The following is a 21,996-nucleotide window of genomic DNA, read 5'->3' as shown; positions in this document are numbered from 1 at the left end:
TTGTGTTTTTTTTTTTCTTTGTTTGTTTACGCTGCGGATGAAGTGCGCACGACCACGTTTCCTCTCCTTAATCTTTTTAAAGACGTCCCGCGGCTTCTCCTCTCGGTTCGAACGCGGAGTTTATTTGGAAACGGGTTCGTTTTGAGCGTCAGACTTCGTTCTGTTTCAACTCAACTTCCTCGATTTGGAGTCGGAATGAATCAACATTCATACAAATGTGAAACTGCAGCTAAAGTTTCACTCGGCTGCTCTGAGTACATTTATTCTACTTCCACAAAAAGCAGTTTCTTCCTCAAATATATTGAGTCGTTTGATACCCGTGGATCGTCTCTTATGCACCAGTAACTTTTATGTCTTATAGAATTTAAAAATGGAAGATGTTTTTTTTTTTTTTTACCAGCTTACAGTTTAGTCCATTATTTTCTACTGCACAAAAACAATACATTGTTCAGATACATTTATTATTTCACATTAAATCGCCTGTGAAATAAACCTGGTACAAAAAAAAAAAATTTGAAATTTTTCACGTCAAATGACAAAAGCGTGTGTGAATAAATGTATTTATTGTTTATATAGAGTTTATGAAATCAATCCAAAAGTAAGTTCAGGTATAATTGTGGCTGTTCTGGAGGGCACTGAAACGTCTTCCCGCTTGTCAAAGTCTATCAAACACAGGATCGTGGCCCCCACCGACAACAGGGAGGCGGAGAGAAGCTTTTTTTTTGTTTTGTTTTTTTGTTTTTTTTTAATTACGTGAGCCGAGTTATTACAACAGATGACCTCACCTGTCCCGACGCCACCGCGCCTGTTCAGGTCCGGCAGAGTAAATCTGCAGCAGACATCCTTAGTGGGCTAATCTTCTTACCGCGGTAGGACCGAGACGAGCTCCAGCTCTGTCGCAGCCACTGGCGAGTTGTCTATAGAGAGGATGACGACCCCAGCTGTAGTAGTAGTGGTAGTAGTTGTAGTAGTAGTAATAGTAGTATTAGTAGTAGTACTGGAAAAAAGTCATACCAAAGCATGTCGTCCAAAATATGATTAAAAAAAAAAAAAGTAATACTATAGCATGTCGTCCAAAATGTGAAAAAAAAAGTCATACTATAGTATTTTGTCGAAAATGTCTCGGTACAGCATGTGGTCCAAAATGCCATAAAAAGGATGTCGCCCAAAAGTTTATAAAATGTCTTTTTAGTTTGTCGTCCAAAATGCCATAAAAAAGTCAAACTAAAGCGTCTCGTCCAAAATGTTAAGATAACATGTCGTCCAAACTGTAAAAACAAAAAAGTCGTATGTTGTCCAAAATGTCATGAAAATGTAACAACATGGTCTCCTATTGACGTTGCTCACCGGAATAAACTTTGTGATCTTTATTCTTTCCAGATGGTAAACCTACAAATCTGCAAATTACAAAAAGATAAAAGACAGAACCTTCGACGGCGTCCATGAAAGGAGAATATACTTAACATATTTTCTATTCTACATTTGGGGGACAGATTGGTATTTTCTCAATATTTAACAAAGTTAATGTGAATTAACTTTCTATTTTTGTGATATTTACTAGCCCACTGAATTATTTTTTTTTACAGTGCATGTGCTCCAGAGAGAAGGACAAGGACGTTATTGTGTAAAGAGACAGAAGCAGAGCTCCACCTGTTCGCCGCTCCGCCAATCACACTCGTGCCTCGGTGGTGTCCCCGCAGGTATCCTCTGTCTGCCCTCTGGGGTGGAAAAGAGGTCAAAGGTCGTGAAGACAGAGAGCTCCTGTTAGGAAAGTATGGGGAGAGAAACCTGGTTGTGGGACGTGTTCTCCTGAAACGTATTCAAACGGAATGACATACAAGAAAATACAAAAAAAAAAAATACCATTGTAATCAACCATCGCCCACAGTGACATCTTTCAATATTTTCAATCAAAACACCAAAATATTCACCCAGAAATTGTATAATAAACAGAAAAGCAGCAAAAAAATGTCACATTCGAGAAGCTGGAACACAACTTTTTTTTTTTTTTTATATACTACATTTTTCTTCATAAAGAACTTCATCAAAAATCAAATCAATTTGTTGTTGAAGTTGAAAAAGTCCTGATCAGCAAATATCTTTATATTTTGCTGATACAAAATCCTCTTCTATATATTATCTTCATAATATAGAAGAGGATTTAACTCCCATTATAACTATCAGATTTGAAACACGAGATGTTTCCCCAGCATCCGCACCTCCTCTCTCTCCGGCAGGGGGAGCGCTCCCCCCCCCCCCCCCCCCTCTGGACATCAGACGTGACGGCGGCGCGCATCACCTCCCACCCCCGCCCGCTCCCGTGACGCAGCGCATCCCCCGTGCGCACAGACGCTGGAGCGGAATCGACAGGCGCGCTCGTCTGAACGACATCGAAGGGAGCGGAGACGGAGGAGAAGATCGCCCCGGTGGGGTTGTTTTTTTTGCGTCCGTCGAGGAGCCTCAGACGGCGGGGAACGATGCTCAGAAGGAGTCTCTCCGCGGGCAGCCGGACTTGAAAAGCCGCGGTCCATCCAACGGAACACTTTTTTCTATCTACTCTCGCCCCTTCCTCCTTCCCCTCCGACCGAGGAGCACCAGAACCCACGCGGCGCACCGTCTAGTTTTACTCGCTTCTTTTTTTTCTTTTTTTTTTTTTTTTTAACTCCAGGTTTCGACGACAGGTCGGGCTCCGGTTCGGACACGATGTGGTGGAAGACCGGGACGCGGCTGCTGCTGCTGCGGCCGCCGCCGCCGTCGCCGCTGCCGCTGCTGCTGCTGCTGCTCTGGGTGCTTTCCACGTCCGGCGAACTCCAGCTGGAGACGGAGCCGCGGAGGCTCCCACCCCCGGGAAAGTTGGATTTCGGTTACGTGCCTGCGGGAGTTTACGAGACACCTGGCCCACTACGAACCGGGACCGATAGGGATTCTGTTCCACATGGTGCACGCGTTTCTGTACGCGGTGCAACCCAACGCGTTTCCACAAGGTAAGCGTCCCTCGTCCGGTCTCGCAGCTACAGCACAACAGACACATGGGAACCCTGGAGGAATTGGCAATAACTGTGACATCTTGTATGAAATGCACGAGATCCTGGGAGGAGTCCTAGTTACTTCTACTCGCCTTCTATCAGCTGTTAACCATCTGGTGAATTGTCAGTGAGGTATTTAAAAACACTCGATCCTGTGTGGTTGTCCTGGTTTCTGGAATATAACAACAACAACAACAAAATAAACGGATCAGCTGTATCCTAATCACACCTTTTTTTTTTTTTTTCACTGGATCTCAAACGGGACTTTTTTTTTTTCTCCTTAAAGAAAATCACAGTTGTCACTTTTTACTGCACCCAAATATGTTTCAATTTAGTTTTTTTTTTCTGAATGATCCTGAATCAGCAGCTCCCTGTTTTAAGCGGATGTATTGCGTGGAAAAAAAAAAAAAAAAAAAAAAAGGGTGGTCCACTTTGCGGATTTGTATCTCTCTGCGCGTCACGTCCCTTCCGTGCCGCGCGCGTCCTGTTTTGCGCGCGGAGCAGCGCTCTTTGGAGAGAGGGGGGGGGGGGGGTTTCTGCCTGCGGCGCACTTTTTGGCGTCGGGATAACCGCAATTAATGAACATCTTGCTGACGGCATCACGTGCGCGGCGGCCGGGTTCGCGCGCCGTTTTTGGTCTGCGCGCGTGTGCAAACGAGTCAGTGTTGGTTGCGGCCTCGACGCCCGCGCGTGGCTCTTCATTTAACACGATCAAACCTAACCTGTGTGTTTTAATTGTGTCGTGGGTGCTACTAAGATGCGGCTCCCCCCCCCCCCCCCCCCCTTACCCCCCCCTTCCTTTGCGTCACAGTCTTGTGTCCACGCTCTGTCGGAACATTTTGCAGATTAGGAGCTCCCTGAGTCACCTTGTTAATTGAGTAATCCCATAAGCCCCTGCGCCATATGTTGTTGGCCTTTTAGTTTTCCAGTTTGTCACCAGCACTGAGGGGGGGGGGGGGGCCCTCACGGCCCTAAATCCTATGTGGAGCAGACAGACCACTGCTCAGTGAAGTTGTTAGTTCATTCATGGGTGCAACCCACCGAGCGATGCGATGCGAGGCGGAGGATGGCGGAGGACGGAGGTCACGTGTGAAGGCTGCTGGTTCAAAGAACAGTCCTGCAGACAGATGCATTGTCTCATGGAGAGACTCAGAGATTCCTATTTTGGAGGTGTGGGGGGGGTGGGGTGGGTGGAGGAGGGGGGGGCTAATCATAATCTAATAAACAAATCTGCTTATTAATAGAAGCGGCGCACACGCAGGGAGATTTTCAATCCGCTGCTTTTGATGGTTTCGTCGGGAAGCCTCGCAGCTCCTCCTCACAAACGTGTCCGCACCGATGATCCCGTTTGCTGGGAGTTGCACCGGAATCCAGAAGACGAGCGAGGGAAGAAGACGTGCTGCGCGCGTTCTCCGGTCCAGCGGTTTGTGACCGGAGGTGGTGCGGATGTCAAAAGAGCGGAGCTCCCGCCGAGGCCGGCTGGACGTGGGCGCCTCTCCTCCTCGGCCCGCGGTGAGCCAGCAGTGTGAGCCGTCTTCCGAGCAGACATTTAAAAGGGGTGAATCACTGAATCCTCCGGCCAAAAAACTGCAAAAACAACAACAACAACAACAACCCCACCCCCCCAAACAAGTGCCGTTCGTCTCCGAGGCAGTCTTCAAATCGCATCTCCTTTAAAAATGGACAGTTCACCCCCAAAACACAATGAAGATTTAGACTGAACGGCAACTTTCTCTGTTTTTTTTTGGGTGTTTTTTTTTGTGTGGAGTAAAGTAAGGCACGAGGTCTCGCTCGCTGAGCAGATTACTTCCATCCAGAGCTGGTGGACAGCTGTTCACATCTGGATCTGGATTACAGCGACAGTTTGGCTGCAGCTGAACTGTCTTTTAAATGTCAGAAATAACAAAACGAAGGAAATGTAGGTATTCAGTGTTTGTGTCTCGTGTTTCCGATCATCTGTGGGAAGTTGCCTCGTCTCAGCGACTCATTTCGCTGCTTAAAAAAAAAAAAAAAAGGATCAGGAACTGGCATCGTGCGTTTCCACGTCGCCACATCCTGGTTTTGTTTTCGTGGGAAACACGCCACGTTTAAAAAAAATAAAAAATAAATCAGGATCTGAGCTGCAGCGATGTAATAAGTCACGAGCGGAGGAGTTTTGGATTGAACACCGCGGACGTAGAATATATCCATATTAAAGATGAGGCTGTTTGCTGCATACGGACGTCAGTCAAACAGACAAGGCCCCCCCCCCCCCCCCCCCCCCCCCAAAAAAAAGACACCGGGGGCTGTAATGTCGGCGGCAACGCCATTTGTGGCGCTTCTGTTTTTCGGAGCCGGAAGCGACGTCCGCTTTTATTCACCGTCTGCGATTCGGTGCCCCCAAGAGGCCATTTGTGGAACTGCGTTTTTTTTTTTTTTTGTTTTTTTTTTTGGCGCTTCTGCGTGAGCCTTCGCGCTCTCGGCCGCGGAGGTGTTCGCCGCTCGGCCCAAAACGAGCCAACGTCAGCCGCAGCGAACGAGTTGTGCGCGGGGAGAACAGACGCGGCCGCCACAATCCACCGACGATGTCGGCATTTCAACAGGTCGCAGATATAAAATGAACTGAAACTCTCGTACGTAGTGACTCCGTGTACAGATCTGGACATCTGCGTTTGAGGGGGTTTTCTTTTCTTTTCTTTTTTTTTTTTGAGTTCGAGGCGCTCGGCGACGCTTGCAGCGTGGAAGCCCCGCAGGAGCTGCTGACGCTACACCCTCCCCCCCCCACCACCACCACCACCATCACCACCACCACCCTCCCTGACACCTACACACACTCTCGGCAGCGTGTACGCAGGGATCAAGACATACACAGTTTCAAACAGAGACCTGGTCTTATGTGATGAATGTGGTGCAAGCAGAGGGCAAAACAAACAAAAAAAACAATAAATAAAAGCTGCGAGATGAAAAAGTTGAACGGTAAAAAGGAGCGTTTTTCTGTTTTCTGACAAAAATAGATTTTTTTTTTTTGGGCCTTTGTGAGTTTTAGGGACGCTCCGCTCTCCCACTTAAATCTGTTTCCGCCGCCCGAATATTACACGAAAGCTGCTCGTTGCGTTCCTGTTTGCTCGCACGGATGTTCACTTTATTTATCCGCACCGGCGACATGAATGAGACTTAATGAAAGGAGGGAATCTGCTGGTCACAGAGAGTTTATTTTATTTAATTTTTTTTTTTTTTAATCTCCTTTCGCGCCTGTCATACTCGCGAGCGGGGGGAAAAAGCTTTTTTTTTTTTTTTATAAACTGATCTGACACGACGACGAGTCTCTAAAAGCAAAAACAAAACAAAAAAGGCAGCTCATTCACAACGTTTAACAGTTTAAAAAGTGGTTTTATTTTCTGGTGTGTAAGAGACCTTTTAAGAATGACTGATCCCAGGTGCTCCGCCACAAACAGCTGGGAATATCAGACCCCCTTGGTTTTGCTTCGGAAACATGTCTTTAGATAGACATCAACAATATTTTCCACCCAAATTCATGAATAAAAACAGTCAATTTTAACTTATAAATGTGATTTTTTTTTTTTAAGCCTCTCTCCTTCAGTTTTTCATGCCTAAATATTGTTCTTGGTGTAAGTCAGCCACCACTTAAGGAAACAGGGGTGCATTAATCTCCTTTTTGCAGTTTCGAGTGTACCATTCGGTGCCTGTGGGCGAGCTCGTCTGGGGAGATGATGCCACGCAGCGGATCCCCTGCTGGAAAGAGTTTTCTCATTAGCGTCTTGTACTCCTCCTCTCCTCGAGGAAATCGCGTTCAGGTGGTGACGACGGAGGACGGGGTGGAAATGTGGCGTTAATTCAAGGAAAAGTGGCGGTTGCCAGGGAAACCCGTCGGCAGCGATCACGGCCGGCGGGGGTTTCGGTTCACACGTTTCGACTCGCGAGGCGGATTCGTATACAGTTCAGGTTTATATGCTCTCACGTCATGTTTTTTGTTTTTTTTTAACACTCATCAAAAGGGAATGCGGGATGTTTTTTTTAATGATTTTATTTTTTTTTTTACCTGCGGCACAGAGGCATGAAGCGACTTTGGTGTTCAAGTGAAGGACACGGAGACATGAAAGAAACACTTCCAAAAGATTTCTCACCGAGGACAGAGATGAGATCGAAGCGCTTCGTGAGGTGCATCGGAGATTCACTGGAATTATATATACTTTTTTTTTTTTTTTTTTTTTTTTAATGCTCCGAGGAGGAAATATCGATTAAGAAGAGTCTCTTTAAATGCTTATGAAACTCAACTGTGCTGGAAAATAAGGGTCAAGTTTTGGGAAATTTGTGCCAGATTGCTCTCTCTTTCATAGATTACTGCATACCCACCTAAGGTTTACTGGGACTTAACACGTTTCCCCAAGTAGTAAACATGCAGTTAATAAATCTACACGTGAAATATCATTAGAAACGTCTGAGGCGAAATATAAATATAGCCGGTGGGTGATTATCATTCGTAGGACAGAAAGTATGTTCAGACTTTCTTTGCCTGGTAACCGCCATCGACTGTAAATAAAAGTGGATGTAGCTTCTGGGTCAGAAAAATTAGGCAAATGGCGAAACGTGCCCTAAACTGCAATACCACCAAAAGGCCACTAGTGGTTGGCTCCAAAAAGCCTCCGGCTCCACAGACTCCCATTCAAGTTCCCACGTGAAAAACAAAGACAATTATTTTTTTTTCCACAAGTTATTTGGGTGCTTTTCACTAAAGGGACTCTTTCTTATTAGATTTCTGGCGGTCCATCTGAAAATCATCCCATCATGAATGAGATATTAAGGCTCAAAAAGCAGCAGTGTGTTTGGGGGAGGGAGGGCGAAGGGGGGGGGGCTGTCTGTTTGATTGACGGGCCTGTGGTGTAGAACACCCATGTTTGTCAACTTTCTGTGACCTTAAATAATATTGAACAAGCTACACTGATTATTGTTTACGCTCACACTGTTTAACAAATTTGAACATAATATATATACATATATATATATATATATATATATATATAAAACCTGATTAACATCATTAAAGCCTATTAAATTAATCAAGAACCAAATTATAAGCATGACAAATCACTGGTGGTAAAACAGAAAATGTCAGGAGATGACAGGATTCAGGATGTTTGTTCAAGATGAAAATGTTGAGACTTTGCTGATTGTGAAGAAAATGAATTTGTTTTTAGATTCTACTGCAGCAGTCCGTCCCTCATTAATTCATCCTAAAATAAATCTGATATTACCAGTCTCACATATTTGGATATATTATCACATTCTGGACGCTGTTTGGTTCCCGAATAAGAGCACTTATATTCAGAGGAAGGAAGCGCTGTCAGGATCGGTTGTGGTGTTTTGACCTTGAATCCAGCTGAGGCTGTTCACTCTCCGGGGTTTAATTTGACTGAACCAAAAAAAAATAAATTCCAGAGTTAGATAATGAATTGCGTGTGCCCACAGGTCACCCGCAGCACACGAGCGCGATGCCGGGTTGGTGCCGCGGGCTCTGTCGGACCACGGCGCAGTGCTAAAGTGATTACAGGGAGTGTCCTTCAACTGGAAGGTCGCGGCCCGAGCCCTTTGACGGCGAGCATATGTTCCGCTGAAGTGTCCTTGAGCGAGATACCGAGTGCGCGAGCGCCAGCGCGTTACTGACCCCCGCACACTCACGTCTCGGGCGGAGGAGGGCGGACCGCAAACACAAATCTTATAGTCCGGGGCGTGCCGGGAGAAAAGGAGGGAAACTAAGTCATTATTTTTCAGCATTTTTCCAGCCAGTTGAACATTTTCCTAATTAGAGATTTCCTGAGCAGAAGGCACATCTGTGGAGATTACCATTAGAGTTTGTGATGATCTCCCAAAGGGGCTTAGATTTACAATCATAATGTTTGACAGATCCGAATCCTTTCTCCATTCATAACACCAAATCAGCCAAAACATCCGTGACGGAGTTTGCGCTGAAAATGATGGGCTGGTGTCTTATTTCTGCTATTTCTGGTTTTATCGAGGACGTCGGAGATGCAGTGAAGTGAAATGGAAATGTCTGACACGTTCATGGCGGCGCCACGTCGAAATGCAAAGAGCGGAGCCGGTTTGAACGGGCACTTTCGTAACCGCGTTCGTCCTGCTGAGCGAGGACGTTCCCGGTGGTGCAGTGGGAGCTGGGGGGGGGGGGGGGGGGGGGGTTAAAAGGTCCGACCGACGTGAACTGTGCAGGCAGACTTACTTATATGTTTGTGAAGACTTTGTCGCAGATGGTTTCCAGCCAGTAGAGTGGTGGGGCGGGTGGGGGTGGGAGAGGGGTGAGGGGGTGGGAGGGGGGGGGGTGCACAAAAAGACACAGATTAACTGCTTGTTTCAGGGCAGATTTGAATTATCAACAGATTTCAGAAAAAAAAAAAAAAAATGCTCCCAAGGTTCACAACTAAACACTCAAAAACAGCAACTGAAAACTTCATGATTTAAAAAAAAAAAAAATATTAAGACAACAAGACAAAAGAGCTCGAGCTCCCTTGGAAAAAAAACCAAAAAAAAAAAACCTCATCGCAGCAACACAGGGCGCCTCGCACCGCCAGAACTCGGTGTTATCCATGCAAGTAATGTCGTGGCTGCAGCCTCTGTTTGGCCGATGACCCGGCGTTCTCCTGGAGTCGTGTTCAGCGGCGCTTCACTAACGCAGTTGTCTTGTTGAAAGGAAAGAGGAAGCTGCGTTTTTTTTTTTTTTTTTTTTTTTTTTGACACGGTGCTGTTAGTCTGAACGAGGCCGAGCGCTGCTCTCGGGTTGTTTACGGCGAGACGGCAAAGAGAGGTCTCACGGACCAGTGAGGCGGGCGGTGGGGGGGGGGGGGAGGAGGAGGAGGAGGAGGGTGGGGGCGGGGGGGGGGGGGGGGGGGGTTAGAGCAGCGGAGTCCACTTTAAAAGATCTCCTTTCAAACATGTTATAAAAATACTCTGAGTTTGAAGGACAGATATTGACATCTTAGCAGTCGGTAGTTAAAGGTCTCATATTTTGCGCGTTTTCTGTGTTTTATTTGCAGTTTTGACGTCCATACGAAGATATTTTTGTGGTCATGAGATTCAAAAACCATCTCACTATCGTCTTACATCTCTCTTAAGCTTTTCTGATGAGCTCTACTGAGAACAGGCTGTCCTTGCGTCCGTGTCTTTAAGGCGCACTGATGTCAATGATCCTCTCTTCTGATTGGCTGTCTGTCTTTTTGAGTGACACACATCGGGGCCAATCACAGGTTTTCTCCGGTCGTGCGATCTCCTTGCTCCACAGCAGAATGACCAGCTCCATTGGTTTTGTTTTTGTTTTTTTTCCGACATGAAAGGTCAGCGGGTCGTGCCGAGGTCGGACATGTGACACGAGCAAGTTTGTGACATCGCAAACTGACGGAAGAATATGGGCTGCGTGCATTTCTTTTTGACACTTTCACAGCATCTGTACAGCACCTTCACCTGCTCTGTCATCCCAAAACAAATGGAAATATTATACAATATGGGACCTTTAAGACGGGGCCAGCAGCCAACACTGACATCACGGTCGCCGGCTCGCAGCTCGACGGTTAAGAATCATCGGTTTAGTCCCAATTAGTGCGACGCGTCGTTGCCATCCTCTAAACCCCTTCTCATTACGTGTCGGGGGTGCCGTCTGCTGCAGCGCATGAACGAAGACGCAGCTTTAATATTAAAACACGGCAAATGCAGTTTCCATATTTATGTTCTTGTCCGCGGTGCTGGGTGAAACGCGGCCGACGTCGGCTGACGCGGGTGGGAGATATCCCGTTTCCAAGTGATTATCGAGTCCGGGTGGATTTTTTTTTTTTTTTCCAGTTTCATTTAAAAAGTTTCAGATATTTGTTAAGAAGCAGTTCAGCGGGAGCAAATGTTTGTTGTGGCCTCCGCGACGTCCACAGACCTCTTGACACGCAGAGGAAAACGGGATCACGTTGCCGCTCTCCCATTATTCTGTAGGATTGGACGGCTGCCCCCCCCCCCCCCGGGTTTTATTTACCTTTGAGGGTTTTCAAATCAAAAATTGCACAGGGCGGATGTGACATAAATAATAACCGAAATAAATATAAATTTGAGTTAAATATAGAGCGTCTATCACTGAAATAGACAAAGAAATGACTGATAATACAGACGACGACGCAACGTCACCTCAAACGAAGAAAACAAAAAATGAAGCGGCGATGTAATCGGAAACGATTCGAACACCTGTGGGAAATGAGCTCAAAACATCCCGATGAGTCGATTATGTTTCTGTAAAAAAAAAAAAAAACCTGTTCAGCAGAAACTGAAATATCATTATGAGGTCGGTGACGGAAACGCGACTGCCATTCCCCATCTTGGAAACGCGGAGCGGGCCGAGGGACGCGAGCGGCTAATTCCCCCGTCACCACACAACAGGTTTGTCTCACGTTTAAGCCGCCGCCGCCGCCGCCGCTGACCCGGCTTTGTTTGAAAAGATCACGGCGCATAATCACAACACAAAAAGTAATATTGTACGGCACTTTAATTCCCTGCCCCGCAGCTCCGGTCCTGTGAATAGATATCAAAATAGCCTTCAGCTCCATGTTGTTACTCTTGAAATGGATCCACAAATCTGGGATTAGTCTTTCTGAAGGCTCAGCGAGACAGACGAGGTGGCCGGCTCCAAGTGAACCGCTTCAATCCCGAATGACTCAGTCATCCCGTCTGAAGTGACGCGAGACGAACGGAAATGTTTGATGACGCGGGAACCGAACAGATTATTCAACGCCGACGGGGGAAACGACAAATAATCATTGTCGGGGGGGGAAAAAAAAAATGGGCACGGTATCAATAAATTACCAGTTTAAATGAGAGAAACGGGTTTTGCCTGCATAAAATGAATTGATGAAATGGATGAGACAGCGAGAGACAGGCAGCGGCTTAACACATTAAAAAAAAAACGCTATTTGAAAAAGTAAAGCTGTGAAAGTCAGGCGAGTTTAACACGCTGTTCAGCTCCAAACAACCGGCAGCTCAACCCCGCTTCAGCTCCGAACCGGGAAACCTTTCCGAGTCGAGATTCAGCTCAGCGTCTCAAGAAATGGCGACGCGGATGCGAAAGACAAAGTACCGCGTTTCTCTTTGGAATTGAAAGACGCAACGATTTATGTGACGTTTAAAACTCAAAAATGACATCGTAGCTTTTCAGCTTTTATGTGTACGCGCATTTGTCTGCGCGACGTCATCGGGCCCTTTTGTTTACTGGTGGTACGGCGCTGCAGGCGGCCTCGGCGACCCAGATGTCAGAGGTCAAGAGTCATGACGCGGAGCAAGCGTCCGTTAGTAACAGCCGCTACCCTTTGACCTGCCCTCATCAAGCTTTCAGCTTTCTGAAAGCAAAATGAAAAATTGTCTTCCTAATTAAAACAAAAACATTTTTAAAGTATTTTTGGAGGAACCGCGTTGCCTTAATTAGACGACAATAGAGAGCTGACAGGAAATGAAGAAGGGGGGGGGGGGGCAGAAATGTAATTCTGCAAATTAAAATCTCCACTAATGTCGCAGATTCGGTTACTACCCGCGACACTTCCGCCGGGAAGAGTTTGTTATCCAGACTCGCGGACGCCCCGAGCGCGACCCGCATAAAGCGTTTTGTTTTTCTCGGGTCTCGTCCGGCGCCGCGTTCGGTTACCGGCGAAGGGCGTCGAGGTCACCGGCACTTCACACAAATGCTTTCGTAATTAGAGGAGCGCCACCGAAAAAGGCGGCTTCGGTTGCGTTTGGCTGAAACAGAGCAAACTGTTGAATTTAAAGCAGCGCGCCGCACGAGTCCGTCACAATATCGCCCGACACCTTTTTGAAATCGAAAAAGCCACTCGGGTTTACAATGGAAGTCGGAAGTGTCTTTGGAGTACAATGAGGAAAGAGCGGATCGATAGAGCGAACGGGCGGCTCCCTGGTCCCGAGAGAAAAGTGACGCTTCTCATTTGGAAAGCTCGCCTCGCTAAGGGGCTGGCATTATTAACCGACTAAAGTAAGGGGGAGATAAGAGCTGCGGCGTTAAGATAAGTTGAACGTTTCAGACGTTTTCAAGGTAATATTATAAAGCCGCCATCGGCTTAAGCTCCCAGCTATCTGACAAGGGAGCAGATGAGAAACGTTGGCGGAGGCAGAGTGAGAGCACAGGTAGAGGAAAAAAAAGAAAAGAAAATCAAAAGATTGGCGTGGCAAGAAAGGCTGCGGAGATATCGGCTTATTTAAAGAGACAAGGAAAGGGGGAGAAGAAAGAAGGAAAAAAAAAAAAAGAAGAGAAAGAAATAGAGGGAGGGCCGTTGGAGAAAGAGCTTGTCACTTCCCCGGGTGCCGCTGAAGCCGCGTTTCGTTCGGCGGGGCCGTCATATTTGGGTCAGGGCCCGGGGAAGCCAAGCAGGAGAGGCGAGACGAAGCGAGCGGCCCGGCCCGGCTGAATGGATGGATGGCAAGTCATGCGTCCTCTGTCCCCCTTTTTGTTTCCGCTCCGTCGGCGGGCGCAGCGGTGGCCGCTACGAGTCGACTCTGGGGACGTGGCGAGTGGTAATTGCAGATGCGCGGCGATGACGGGGACGGTGGGGTGGGGGGGAGGGGGGGGGCGAGAGGGGGGGGGGGGTCCGTTTAGCCTCGGGGTTACCACCCTCCCACCCCCCCACCCCCCCGCCCCATTTGTGTCACGGCTCGGAGAGGACCTTTTGGGGTTGTGTAATGTAGCTCTCGATGACAAGCTGCGTGTCAAGAAGGCTCCTTCAAGGAAATAAACATCGATCCTGAGGGGCTTTCGGATCAATACCGACCAGCTTCTGGTCGACTTTAGCGCACGAAGGATTTTTTTATTTTCGGCGTCAACGCTTCTTAAGAGCTCCTGTTGATGCTCAATCTGCCCTTTGTTTACGTGGGCGCTTCCCGTTTCGCACGGAACGCTCACTCGGTCCAGACTGACGCGGTTGTCATTTTCCTGTCCGGCGTCCATGTTCTTTAGATCGTAAAATAAGACCATCTGAACTCCACCGAACTCCGGAGGCAGCGGCAGACGATCGGCGGATGACCAATAAAAACCTCCTTCAAGTTTGCACGCTACTGCATTATTAAGACGGGAGCACGCACCGAAATATGACAAGTGTGACAGATTACCATCGTATGCATCAATCTGCTCGATCTTTGCACGGGTAGATCGGTTTCCTCCGCAGAGAAGCTTGTTTTTTTTCACGACTCGGCAAATCCACCTTCTTTTTTTTTTTTTTTTAACAGGAATCTGGCTAAAATAAATGTTTTTGTTTTTTTTGTGTGTGTGCGGTCTTCCCGGGGAAGCTCCGGCTCCGACACGTCTGTTTTCCTCGTGTTATCCGTCGGCGGGTGGACGCCAGATTGTCTCCTCTGGTTGGTCAGTCTTCACAGTCTGCAGGTCGCAGCTCCTGTCTGTCATTGCCGCCTCTGCAGCACGGCTTCAGCCTCGATGAGCCGATGTTAATCCGGGACGTCGTTTACCCGGGTCAGATCGCGGAGGCAATCCTCTTGGCTGTCCGGCGGTCAGCGGGCCGGACCGGACCGCTCGTCCATTTGTCCCTCTCAGTAAACCCCTCAGCCTAAAGGTTAGAAATATCATGCTCGTGGCCGTAACACCTTTTGTTCCGTTTCACCGGGCGCAGTGCTTTTAAAACTGTCCCTTCCAAGTCTGAATTACAGCGTAATGCCCCTTTTTTTTTTTTGCCAAGAAAGTGGCCAACGCTAACGTTCAATGAGTCTTGTGTAAAGTTCAAACGAGAGGTAGCTCAAGGTTCACGGGGGTCGTGGTGGTCAATATTGAACAGTTTTTGTCTGTACGTCATATCCAATATGACACATAAAAAAAAACTAACTTAAGACGACATTTAGATTTTTTTTTTTTTGCTTCGTCAGAAGTGTTTTCAAACTGCATTTTTCAGGAGGAACAGTTGGGAACTAACCGGTCGGTTCGGCAGATGTGCGTCATCTGTAAAGCGATGCTGCCGTAACGGTCCTTTGCTGCAGGCGACGTCGTTTTGAATGACGAGTTCCCCGTTTACATACGTTACAGTTGAAAATGTTGGTTATCAGTCTCCTGAATTACTTATAATCTTCATCCAAAAACACGTTAGTCGACTTTTTCGTCTGAATGTTCTCAACGTAAAAGCTTCTGTAGACTTTTTATAATTGAACTTTTTTTTTTTGTTGGACAACCATCTGCAAAATAATACAAATTTTTTTTTTAAAAATCATCTTATTCCCCTGATATACCAGAATAATAATACGCAGTTTAACACGCGGTACTGTCCGTATCTGAACAGCCACGTGAGTCTACTTATTATCAGCTCCAGTGCACTAAATTCATTCGGCCATTCCACAAAGCGAGCGGGGCAAGATAATATCAAGTTCCCCGTGCAATATTACATGGTTTATCAGTGTCTGTTGCCATGTCGCTCAGATTTATTTTAATCTGCATGTGTTTGCACCCTCACCCCCCCCACCTCCACCCCCACCCCACCCACCCCGTCCTCCTTCTTCCCATCAGCGCGATCTCCACACGAGGGAAGGCTGTCGAGTCTATTAACATACTAAACGTGCAGATCGGATCGCGTTTACACCACCAGCGCGTCGCAGAATCTACATTTTAAATCGGCACGTATCCGAGCGTGCGGGTTTTGTTTCCGGAGTGACGTCTCGGGTTTATCTGGCTTCCGAGCGAGAGCGGGTACCGAGTGGAGTGTGGGACTCCAGCTGTAACGTGTCGCCGAGAGACTCGGCTGTTTACATGGGAGCGCTCTCCACACACACCCCCGCACACATTTACTGTATGTAAATGGGTGGAAAAGAAATTCACCCATTTTGTGTGTGTGTGTGTGTGTGTGATGACTTAACATTGGCATCAAACAACCGAGCTTGAATTAAGCTTCTTGTTTTTAATTGAAATGTGAGGGATAACTTTCCTCGTAGCAGGTTAAGTCGTCCAGTCCAACTAATACCTTTTTTATTAGTTACACCGTCGTGGATTACAAAAGAAAGAGACGGACGCGCACACACACACACACACACACACACACACACACACACACACACACACACACACACACACACACACACACACACACACACAACCTCTCAATTCAGTTTAAGTCTTCACATGTCGTCAGTGGGAACATTGTTACCGAGTCACTGAGGTAAAAGATTAGCAGTTTTAAATTAAAAACCTCTCCACCTCGCAGTGTTTTATGTGTGTGTGTGTGTGTGTGTGTGTGTGTGTGTGTGCGTGTGCGTGTGTGTGTCCTCTCCTCCTATCCTTTGGCTGTGTAAAGTTAAGCCAGATTGTCTCTCCATAGCTACAGATTCTATGGTAACAGGGTGTTTACCCTGTGCAGAGTTGTTTTCACACCGAGCTCTGATACAAACAAGTGAGCCCCCGAGACACGCACACACGCACACGCAAATTCAAATAAAATGAAGGAATTAAGTTTTTAACGACATTTATAACAGTTGGGGGAAATGCTTTAAAGGAACCGTTTCTATTGTTATCGTAGATGATGCTTTTGACTGCAGAACATCTCTTCGGGAGGTCTGAAGCCCTGTTGCACTGTCACAAAGTCGGGGGACTCAAAAAGAGACGGACTGTAATGCTGAGACAACCCCGAAGACATAATCTGGACTATTTTTCTCTAATATGACAAAGTTACCCCGAAAGCCACAGAGGACGAGTGAGAGGCTGAAGACTTTCCGTCTTCATGAGGAAACTGTCCGTCTTCGGGGGGGGACGGGGGGGCTGGCTGGTGGAGTGTCCCTTTAAGTTTAGGGATGTCGCTCAGTTTCCTTTGCTGCCATCCTACGTACAGTGAATGTGACATCCGAGGACATGAATCAGGCTAATGATCTTTGTTGCATCACTCTCCTTTCGCTCTCTCTCAATCTTTCTTGTGTGCCTTCCTTTTGAACTCTCTAGTAAACACCAAAAAAAAAAATCAAAGCCATTATCCAAAAATACTGAAAACATTTGGTTGCGTAGCAACAAGTTGAAGGATAAGAAATGTTCCCTGCATGCTTTTATAGCTCCGTCTGTGACTCGACATCCAGAGAAGAGCCTCGTGTCCGATCGGTTTTTCAGGCTCAGACACTTCCTGAAGGTGTCAGGTGGTATCGAGGGTGCCGACGTGCCTCAGTAGGAAAGACACCTTGGAAAGACACAGGCTATCATTAGAAGCGCTGATCTACAAAATCTTTAGTTAATTCCACCTTTATTTGGTCGGCGAGATCTCGGTGCCGAGTTGATTTTGACCTTTTTACGTGCCAATCGGTGTTCTTGATGCTTTTATCCTCGATTCTGGGTGATTATTAAAATCTTTATTCCAAAGAAATCCCGCTCTGTTGGAAGAGGCTGTAGATATGTAGATATGACAACAATTCCTAGTACACCTACATAATTATGAATATTAACTACCATGTCTGCCAATAGATTCTTCTTAAATTCTACAAAATGGTCCTTTAGCAGGTTTTGTTTTGGCCACTCGAAGGCTGCGGAAACAAATTATAAACACTATTTTGTAATTTGATTTCCACTCGTTTGGAGTAATTCCCCTGTCCACCCAATGACTGTAAATTCATATTTATTCTGTCTTTAAGCTTTTCTCTTCTTCACCATTCCTTTAAAATACGTTTTGCTGCTCATTGATCATTTTGTGTGCTGTTAAAGTACTAAGCAGCTATTTATCATTTGCATATATACTAAAGTTATCAAAGTTAGCTGAAGCTCTAATGACTGAAACATCGTCAGCAGTGTGCAGGATTTTTTTTTTTGTTCCTTTGATAGTCAAGAGTTTACGTTCCGACGCACCCGTTTCTAAAACTTTCTGCTGGAGCCTTATCCTCTTTTTTATTTTTTCCTTGCTGCATCTGGAAACAAGGCTAACGAACTAAACATGAACTAAATAAATAATCGATGTTTCGTAAAGTCACGGGGAAACTACAGCGTTAAAGTGATCAGAACATGCGACCTCTTGCGTGTACAGAACACTCGTTGGATCCATCGCCAACGTGAAGGTATTGATTCCAGCGGCTTTGAATAAAATCGATTTGTATGTAAATCTTATTACGCAGGAGTGAAAAGAAAAAAAAGGGAAAGCCGAGCAGCGTTCCTTGTCTGCGTTAGTGTTACAACTCCTGCTGAATTTAAGTCTCAACACACAAAAAAAAAAAAATGTTTTTCTGTTTGTGAGTGTGTCCTCAGATAACTTTGTGAGGGAGAATCCTCGTAGTTGGCGACAGCGTTCCTCTGTTCAGGAAGAAAAATCCCCATCTGGCTGTGAGCTTTGTTGTACCGTTCGTCGCCTCACGAGCAGAACAGGACTGAATGAAGTTTTGTGGTGTGGAAGTGTATCTCATGGCCAGGCTTATATATACACATTTTTTTTTTTTTTTTTAAATAAGCCCGTTAGCAACGGGTGTTGCCACATACGAGTGCCGGGGCTTAGCAGGGGGAATATTCGAGTTTTGTTGATTCGGCTGGTGGCTTTTAGAGCAAGTTGATTGGAAGTCTTTCCGCCTTTTTTTTTTTTTACCCGCGTGAAGTTGGTGTGGGTTCATCCAGCCGTGCTGCCAACAGCAAATACTCTGTACTGTAAACACAGCAGGTCACAAGAGCACGAAGAACTTCAGGTTGCAGACAAACTTTAGATTCATCCATCAATCCATCCGTCCGTCCGTCCATCCATCCATCCTTCCGTCCGTCCTTCCTTCCATCCATCCATCCATCCATCTTTCCTTCCTTCCTTCCTTCCTTCCATCCATCCTTCCATCCATTCATCCATCCTGCCGTCCTTCCATCCTTCCTTCCTTCCATCCATCCATCCATCCATCCATCTTTCCTTCCTTCCTTCCTTCCTTCCATCCATCCTTCCATCCATTCATCCATCCTGCCGTCCTTCCATCCTTCCTTCCTTCCATCCATTCATCCATCCATCCATCCATTGATATTAGCTGACGTGCAGATATATATCAGTTCCGGTGAATATGTTGCCTAAAAAGTAACAAGAAGTGACGTCGAGGCCATTTCGTATCAGCGTCGCCATTAAACCATTTATCTTACTCCCCCGTCCAGCGCACTGTGAGATCAGAGAGATTTTAACACACCCGTTTTACACACCACGTATTGGAACTACTTCTGCACACATGAAAACATTGTACAAACGCCCTTTGTGTTTCCACAGGGAGCCGTGCAAATAATTCATTCATTTAATTAATTCACCTCGGTAACCTGAGGTAGTATCTGCCGGGGCCGAAGATTACAGGCTGCAATCCTTGGCTATGACTTTTGAAAGACGTCGGATTACATTTGCATTCGTAGCCTCATCTCTCCTCGAGTCAGCACAGTGTTGGACTTAACTGTCATAGGCGGGTTGGATTGTGGGTAATGAAGATCAAGATATCTTTGGTTTAGCTGCATCGATTTTTTTTTTTTTTTTAACTGTCCACTGAGAATCTGACAATGATAGAAATTCTAAATTAGGGAGATGATTTTTTTTTTAGGGGAGCATCGTCATTTTATAATATTCGAATATCGATATTCTTTAAAATGTTATATGTTAAAGAATATCTTGATATGTAGGATAAATTTGTTGATATCAACCTCAGAAATGAATACAGTGTACATATAACGTTACTGTATATAAAGTGTTGCTCAAGTGAGCAAAAATGGATTTCATTTGTTCAATCGCTGCACAAACTGTTTACAAGACTTCTGCCAACTGCAGCTTTTATGTCGTGCTGCATTAAAGGTTAACATTTGCATTTTCGCAGGTGCGTTTATTAAGATTGAGTTCAGCTCCTGGTAAGATTTAAAATTCGGAGGTTTGCAACTCCACAGGCTACATGAGTGTTGAAGCTACTAAATTATTTACAGACAACATTGGAGACACAATATTTCTGCTTTCGATGCGCAAAAGTATTTTCTTTTGAGTACTGTAGTGGGAAAGTGCTCTAACACTTGTCTCACCTCCATCCGGAAAGCTTGACGGGTCAACTGCCCCTCTTTTTTGAGTCTTTTATTTTAGAAAAAAAAAAAAAAAAAAGTCTCCAGTCTCCCACAGGGACGGGGTTATTGGCTTTTCATCGACTGTATGTTACATGATATTTCTGAATAGCTGCAGCGTTCACAAAAGGTCAGTCATCTCAACGGCTCTGCTTCGATAACAACCGCGGGATGTCCTGTCGGGTGCACGGACAGTTTCATAACAGAAAGACCACTGTTCCCATCACACGCTGGAAAAGCTATTGTTGACGGACTGCTGAACAATCACTTAACCTTCCAGCAGTTATTCCAGAGGTATGAGAAATATTCTATGAAGGTAGTTTTCTTTGGCACCAGATAGCGCAGGTTGATAATGCAGCACAGCAATTAGGGAGATTTAACTCTGGTGTTACAGGAGAGTCACAGTGTGTCCCAGTCACAGCTGACCGACGTGCTTCAATGTCCAACACACTGAACTCCACCCTGCTGCTCACATCTGTGTCAAAATCAACTTAATCAGCCAAGTATGTTGACATACAGAAAGAATTTGACTGCGCTTTGACCTGCTCAGAGTATCCAGCCACTTTATACAGACATCAAATCGGCAGGAGGGCAAAAATACAGACATTTAAAACAGATTAAAAAATAAACAAGATGCACAAAGATAAGCACGTTTAACTAAAGCTAAATAGAAATATTACAAATAACTTGATCTCGGTGCTGCTTATGATTTCCCATTTTATTTCACAGGAACTGTAGCACAGTGCTGGAGGCTGTGTGGCTCCATGCCTTTGTGTATGTTTTGCCAACACTGGAGCCTCTCAGCCACAAATCCTCACAGACTATCGACGTACAGATGAACTTGGTGTTTATTGTTTACAGTCACTAAAGGCGCAGGCTTTAGAAAACTTCTGTCAGATCATTTAATCCATGGCGCTAATCGCCTTTCTTTCCATGGACACCCAGAGGGGCTGCTGGGAGGATTAGCAGTCACACATCCAGTTGGTTGCCAGTGATGGTTTTCCTCTTTACTTTAATTAACAAATGAAATACAAGCTGCCGTGGTTGCGGTATACAATGACTGCGGACGTCGCATTGTTTTCGGCTGCAGATACAACACTCGGCCAATTTACACAACCCCATTTTTATTGGAGATTAATCTGCCTTTTATTTTCTTGATGAATTACTTAATTAGTCGGTCCGTAAAATGTCATTAAATTGATTGAAAAAGACCATCACAGATTCCAAAAGCCAAAGATGTTTTCAATTAGTCCAAAATCCTATCATCCAATGAACATATAAAATAGAATCATTTCTGGTAATAACTGACATGTACACTGATGGTCAGTCAAAATGTAGTTTTGACCAATCAGATTTTGAGAAGCAAACTGTGTTTTGCAGAAATTTGGTCTAGATACAGTTTCCTCCATTATGTTTTCAGTGCGCTTTGCTTGTCTGTGTCAAGATTACGGGAAAAACTTCCGGCCCGACTTTTATTAAACTTGGTGGAGGGGGGTGACAGCAGGAAACGCAATCCATATAAAAAAAAAAAAAAAAAAAAAAAAAAAAAAAAAGACTCAATTTGGGTGCAAAGTGGAGTCTGTGCTGATCACATCAAGTCATGTTTTCATGCGTTCTCAGCCGGGATGAAAAACCACAGAAGGTGAGGTTACATGGACTGCTATGAGTTTTGCCAGGATCACACAGGTGTGTTCGATAAACAAGACAGCCGAGTTCATGTTTCCGATTGAATAGGTTCAAAACTGGGCAACACCAATATAATCTGAGCATCTTTTAAACGAAGCTACAAAGCCGAAATGCGATACTCCGACCGGCTAATTTGATAAGGTTTCTGGGGGTCGGGAAAGCCGTTCAGAAACTCCACCTTTCGCCGGCCATCCAAAATCGCTTCTTCCTCTGCTACTCTACAACCGAGCAGCCGAACCG

General features: G+C 45.7%; 1 protein-coding gene across 1 annotated transcript in view; it reads left to right on the top strand.

Annotated features, from left to right (window-relative positions):
• The first annotated feature begins 2,350 nt into the window (after positions 1–2,350).
• prom1a (prominin 1a) overlaps positions 2,351–21,996 on the top strand; it is a 72,627-nt gene continuing 52,981 nt past the window's right edge. Inside the window, 2 exon segments of the mRNA XM_069171889.1 lie at positions 2,351–2,895; positions 2,897–2,984. Of these exon segments, the coding sequence (XP_069027990.1) occupies positions 2,704–2,895; positions 2,897–2,984 (280 nt within the window). The 5' untranslated portion in view covers positions 2,351–2,703.

The sequence above is a fragment of the Embiotoca jacksoni genome, unplaced genomic scaffold (assembly GCF_022577435.1).
Source record: "Embiotoca jacksoni isolate LCO1_2020_lvr unplaced genomic scaffold, fEmbJac1.0.p SCAF_5, whole genome shotgun sequence".
Taxonomy (NCBI): domain Eukaryota; kingdom Metazoa; phylum Chordata; class Actinopteri; family Embiotocidae; genus Embiotoca; species Embiotoca jacksoni.
This window is presented reverse-complemented; position numbering and strand designations above follow the sequence as displayed.